The sequence below is a fragment of the Bos taurus genome, chromosome 15 (assembly GCF_002263795.3).
Source record: "Bos taurus isolate L1 Dominette 01449 registration number 42190680 breed Hereford chromosome 15, ARS-UCD2.0, whole genome shotgun sequence".
NCBI lineage: Eukaryota > Metazoa > Chordata > Mammalia > Artiodactyla > Bovidae > Bos > Bos taurus.
The window spans coordinates 80,205,762-80,212,514 of NC_037342.1; the positions used below are offsets into that span (position 1 = coordinate 80,205,762).

The 6,753-nt window shown below is 40.6% G+C and overlaps 1 protein-coding gene across 1 annotated transcript; it reads left to right on the plus strand.

Moving 5' to 3' along the window:
- The first annotated feature begins 5,823 nt into the window (after positions 1–5,823).
- Positions 5,824–6,753, plus strand: OR5AK6 (olfactory receptor family 5 subfamily AK member 6). Its single transcript, NM_001390345.1, has one exon. The coding sequence runs from the start codon at positions 5,824–5,826 to the stop codon at positions 6,751–6,753; it is 930 nt and encodes a 309-aa protein (NP_001377274.1).

The window sequence follows — 6,753 nt, forward strand, 5'->3', positions numbered from 1 at the left end:
TGATGTTTCTCTCCTGCAATGGGAGTTCAAATGGTGTAATCACAGCCATCCTGACATCATTTTATTCACTCACTTCCCAGAAAGATGGAGTGATGTATCTGATTGGTAAATCTGAGAACAACCTGGCATGCTGGGCTCTTCCCTCAACCTCAGAAGCAGCCAGCCTGCTGAGGCCAGTGCCCCCCAGCATTTCAGAGTTGCTCCCCCAGAACGTGCAAGGGGCAAGCCCAGTCACCACCACCAAGACGGGCGGACAAGCCTGGTAACTTGTGGTGTTCACTAGGAGCAAGTAACTTGACTAAGAAACTTGAAAGTTACCCCCCACGTGTCAGCAGGTGATATAACAGTCTTCATATGTATACTAATTTTTATTTCTCAACTTGTTCAAATTTTGGGAAAGGAAGAAAATAGCTGTTCTCTGGAACCTCCTTTCAGTTCAGTTCATTTCAATCACCAGCCGTGTCCAACTCTTTGCAATCCCATGGACTGCAGCACGCCAGGCCTCCTTGTCCATCACCAACACCCAGAGATTACTCAGACTCATGTCCATTGAGTTGGTGATGCCATTCAGCCATCTCATCCTCTGTCATCCCCTTCTTCTCCTGCCCTCAATCTTTCCCAGCATCAGGGTCTTTTCAAATGAGTCAGTTCTTCACATAAGGTGGCCAAAATATTGGAGTTTGAGCTTCAGAGTCAGTCCTTCCAATGAACACCCAGGACTGACTTCATTTAGGATGGACTGGTTGGATCTTCTTGCAGTCCAACGGACTCTCAAGAGTCTTCTCTAACACCACAGTTCAAAAGCATCAATTCTTCAGTGCTCAGCTTTCTTTATAGTCCAACTCTCACATCCATACATGACCACTGGAAAAACCATAGCCTTGACTAGATGGACCTTTGTTGGCAAAGTAATGTCTCTGCTTTTTAACATGCTGTCTAGGTTGGTCATAACTTTCCTTCTAAGGAGCAAGCATCTTTTAATTTCATGGCTGCAATCACCATCTGCAGTGATTTGGGAACCCAGAAAATAAAGTCTGCCACTGTTTCCACTGTTTCTTCATCTATTTCCCATGAAGTGATGGGACCAGATGCCATGATCTTTGTTTTCTGAATGCTGAGCTTTAAGCCAACTTTTGCACTCTCCTCTTCCACTTTCATCAAGAGGCTTTTTAGTTCCTCTTCACTTTCTGCCATAAGGGTGGTGTCATCTGCATATCTGAGGTTACTGATATTTCTCCCAGCAATCTTGATTCCAGCTTGTGCTTCCTCCAGCCCAGGGTTTCTCATGATGCACTCTGAATATAAGTTAAATAAGCAGGGTGACAATATACAGCCTTAACATACTCCTTTCCCTATTTGGAACCAGTCTGTTGTTCCATGTCCAGTTCTAACTGTTGCTTCCTGACCTGCATACAGATTCTCAAGAGGCGGGTCAGGTGGTCTGGTATTCCCATCTCTTTCAGAATTTTCCACAGTTTATTGTGATCCACACAAGCAAAGGCTTTGGCATAGTCAATAAAGCAGAAATAGGTGTTTTTCTGGAACTCTCTTGCTTTTTTGATGATCCAGCGATGTTGGCAATTTGACCTCTGGTTCCTTTGCCTTTTCTAAATCCATCTTGAACATCTGGAAGTTCACAGCTCACATATTGCTGAAGCCTGGCTTGGAGAATTTTGAGCATTACTTTACTAGTGTGAAATGAGTGCAATTGTGCAGTATTTGGACCATTCTTTGGCATTGCCTTTCTTAGGGATTGGAATGAAAACTGACCTTTTTGAGTCCTGTGGCCACTGCTGAGTTTTCCAAATTTGCTGGCATATTGAGTGCATCATTTTCACAGCATCATCTTTTAGGATTTGAAATAGCTCATCTGGAATTCCATCACCTCCACTAGCTTTGTTCAGAGGGATGCTTCCCAAGGCCCACTTGACTTCACATTCCAGAATATCTGGCTCTAGGTGAGTAAGCACACCATTGTGATTATCTGGGTTGTCAAGATCTTTTTTGTACAGTTCTTCTGTGTATCCTTGCCACCTCTTCTTAATATCTTCTGCTTCTGTTAGGTCCACACCATTTCTGTCCTTTATTGAGCCCATCTTTGCATGAAATGGATTAAAGATTTACTGAGCATGGCCCCGCACATCAGAAAAAAACCCAGTATCCCCTTCAGTCAGTCTATCCCATCAGGAAGTCTTCATAAGCCTCTTATCGTTCTCCATAAGAGGGAAGACAGACTGAAAGCCACAATCACAGAAAACTAACCAATCTAATCACATGGACCACAGCCTTGTCTAACTCAGTGAAACTATGAGTCATGTCCTGTAGGGCCACCCAAGATGGACAGCTCATGGTGGAGAGTTCTGACAAAATGTGGTCCACTGGAGAAGGGAATGGCAAACCATTTCAGTATTCCTTCCTTGAGAATCCCATGAACAGTATGAAAAGCCAAAAATATAGGACACTGAAAGAGGAACTCCCCAGGTCGGTAGGTGCCCAGTATGCTACTGGAGATCAGTGAAGAAATAACTACAGACAGAATGAAGAGACAGACCCAAAGAAAAAACAACACCCAGGTGTGGATGGGACTGGTGATGGAAGCCAGGTCCGATGCTGTAAAGAGCAAGATTGCAAAGGAACCTGGAATGTTAGGTCCATGAATCAAGGCAAATTGGAAGTGGTCAAACAGGAGATGACAAGAGTGAACGTCAACATTCTAGGAATCAGCGAACTAAAATGGACTGGAATGGGTGAATTTAACTCAGATGACCATTATATCTACTACTGTGGTCAAGAATCCCTTAGAAGAAATGGAGTAGCCATCATGGTCAACAAAAGAGTCCAAAATGTAGTTCTGGGTGCAATCTCACAAACAACAGAATGATTTCTGTTCATTCCCAATGCAAACCATTCAATATCACAGTAATCCAAGACTATGCCCCAATCAGTAACACTGAGGAAGCTGAAGTTGAACGGTTCTATGAAGACCTACAAGACCTTCTAGAATTAACACCCAAAAAACATATCCTTTTCGTTATTGGGGACTGGAATGCAAAAGTAGGAAGTCAAGAAACACCTGGAGTAACAGGCAAATTTGGCCTTGGAGTACAGAATGAGGCAGGGCAAAGGCTAATAAGAGTTTTTCCAAGAGAATGCACTGGTCATAGCAAACACCCTCTTCCAACAACACAAGAGAAGACTCTACATATGGACATCACCAGATGGTCAACACCGAAATCAGATTGATTATATTCTCTGTAGCCACAAATGGAGAAGCTCTATTCAGTCAGCAAAAACAAGACCAGGAGCTGACTGTGGCTCAGATCATGAACTCCTTATTGCCAAATTCAGACTTAAATTGAAGAAAGTAGGGAAAACCACTAGACCATTCAGGTGTGACCTAAATCAGGTATTACCTAACGGTTATACAGTGGAAGTGAGAAATAGATTTAAGGGACTAGATCTGATAGAGTGCCTGATGAACTATGGACGGAGGTTCATGACATTGTACAAGAGACAGGGAAGCAAGACCATCCCCGAGAAAAAGAAATGCAAAAAAGCAAAATGGCTGTCTGAAGAGACCTTACAAATAGCTGTGAAAAGAAGAAAAGTGAAAAGCAAAGGAGAAAAAGAAAGATATAAGCATCTGAATGCAGAGTTCCAAAGAATAGCAAGGTGAGATAAGAAAGCCTTCCTCAATGATCAGGAACCTCCTTTAGACCTTAGCAATTGTCCGTTCAGTGTATGGGTGGATTTGGTTATTGAAAGTATATTTTTAATCCTGTTTGTGTCTACACTCATGAATGAAATTGCTTCTAATGTTTTTCCTCGAAAGTTACTTAAATGCATGTCAAGGTTATATTAGCCTTATGAAATGATCAGCGGATTTTTTTTTTCTTTTTTGAGACTCACAGGAAAAAATTGTATATATTAGAATTATTCATTGTATAAAGTTTAGTAGAACTCCTGTAACATAACTGGGTCTAGTGTTTGTGCATAGATTTTTAAATGTCAAGTCAAATCACATAATGATTAAAATAATTAAATATTTTCTACACCTCATCCCCACACAGACACACACAAATGCACACACACAGTGACTATAGTTGCTTTCTATCCTGTTAATCTGCTTTATTTTTTTTAATATATTGGAAAGCACAAATAGCATTTAAAAAATCTTTGTCTGATATAAAATGTCATGAAGCAACAATCACCATATGCCAGCAACCAAGTTTAAGTGGAAAAATATGATAATTGCATTTTACTCCACTGGAGATATGAATTAGGAAAGAAAATACTTCCCTCAATTATTTTTTAAAAGAACAAACCACAAGACAAAAAAAAAAGATAGTTATTTTAAATGTAAGGTTTCCTGGTCTGTGAAGGACATCAAAGATGACAGAATGTGAGAAAATATTTACCAAGTCAACCGAGAGGAGATTTGAATCTTGGGTAAACAAAGAACATGTGAAACCATTTCAATAGAAACATTTGCCAAAATAATTAACAAATAATTTATGAAATAATAAAATCCCCAAATTCTAAGACTATTAGATAATGATCAAACCTGCTTGTAATTAAAGGGGATAAGGGAAAGATAAGTCATCACTTTACACCTATTTTGCACCAAAAAAATGAGGAAAATATCAATGCTCACTCAGAAGTTGGGAACCCACATATACAATTAGCAAGACGGTGCACTGGTGCATCCATTATGTAAAATGATCTGGAAAAACTTAGTCAGATGAAATATATGCATGTCTTCAGACACAAAAATTTTGTCCCTAGGAATACACCCTAGAAAAATTCCTCACTGAGTTAACTGTGGTGGAGGCAAGTTGTATGCAGTCTGCTGTCTGTCACTAGGGAAACACATGGGTAAATGAGGATGGATGGGTACCATGGAGCGGTGCTACCCGACGTGTGGTCCACGGACCAGTGCGAGTCCTTGGACTCTTGGTTTCTACTGTATGAGACAATGACTGAGAGTGGATGGAGTATCTAAAACTATTACGGAACTTTAACAATACCCATTTACTGACTTTTACAAACATGGGGCCACAACAGACTGGAAATTTTATAAAGAAAATTACACTTTACTGTAAATACCTTGATAAACCATTCTACAAAGGGCTCTACAATTCCATGAAGCCATCATGGCAGAGCAGATCTACAAGGAAGAAAAAGAAAAAAATAAAATATGGAGGTAGGTGGGAACAAGATAATATAGAACCCCATGGGTATGTCAAATTTCAAATATAATGATTAGTATTTAGGCAAATTGGTATTTCTAATTAAAATATAGGGAATATAAAAGAAAGCTTAATTAAATAAAACAATGTTCTTATGTGTTCCCAAATTGATGTTATATATGAAGTACGGTCAGTTTGCATATTGAGAACACAGCTACTGGTCCTTGGCAATTTCCCCAAACTATCAATGGAAATGTCTAAGTTAGGTGTCAAGGTTCAGCCTTTAAAATCTAATTCAATCATGGAAAATATTCTCTGATCCCTCTCACTATGAAATTAAATATGTGTGTGCTAGTCATTCAGTCATGTCCAACGCTTAGCAACTCCATGGACTCTAGCCCACCAGGCTCCTCTGTTCATGGAATTCTCCAGGCAAGAATCCTGGAGTGGGTAGCCATTCCCTTCTCCAGGAAATTGAACCAGGGTTTCCTACATTGGCAGGTGGATTCTTTACCATCTCAGTCACCAGGGAAGCTCTGAAATTAAATACAGTGTTAGTTAAAGTATCACACTCCTCTTAGCTTTCTCTGATCTTCTCTTTCTACCTTTTCAGCTAATACTGAATTTGTTGGCCATGGAACAAAACAATGGCACTACAGTGACTGAATTCATTCTCCTGGGATTCGCGGATCAACACAAGTCTTGGCACGTCCTCTTCACAGTATTTCTAGTGATCTATGTGGTCACCCTGGTGGGTAACATTGGCATGATCCTCCTCATCAAGACTGACTCTTCCCTCCACACCCCCATGTACTTTTTCCTCCAAAACTTGGCTTTTGTTGATCTCTGCTACACCTCTGCTATCACTCCAAAAATGCTGCAAAGCTTTGTAGAAACAAAACAATCCATCTCATTCATAGGATGTATGGTGCAGTTGCTAGTCTATGGGGCTTTTGCAACAAGTGATTGCTACATCCTGGCGGCTATGGCAGTGGACCGTTATGTGGCCATCTGTAACCCACTTCGCTATGAAACTGTTATGTCCCAGAGAGTCTGCAGTCAACTCTTAACTGCTTCATACTTCATGGGTTTCCTAAATGCTTCTGTAAACACAAGTTTTGCTTTCTCATTGAACTTTTGCAAATCCAATAAAATTAGTCACTTTTTCTGTGATGCACCCCCAATTCTGGCCCTCTCATGCTCTAGTATTTACTTGAACATCATGCTCCTAACAGTCTTTGTGGGGTTTAACTTGACATTCACCGTGTCAGTTGTCATCTTTTCCTATGTATTTATCCTGATCGCCATCCTAAAGATCTCTTCTGCTGCAGGGAGGAAGAAAGCCTTCTCCACGTGTGTCTCCCACCTGACAGCTGTCAGCATTTTCTATGGGACGCTCTCTTACATGTATCTGCACCATCGCACCATAGAATCTCAAGAGCAAGAAAAAATGGCTTCTGTGTTTTATGGCATTATAATCCCCATGTTAAATCCCCTCATTTATAGTCTGCGAAACCAAGATGTGAGAGAAGCCCTGAAAGGAGTTGGAAAGAAGTGTTTCTAG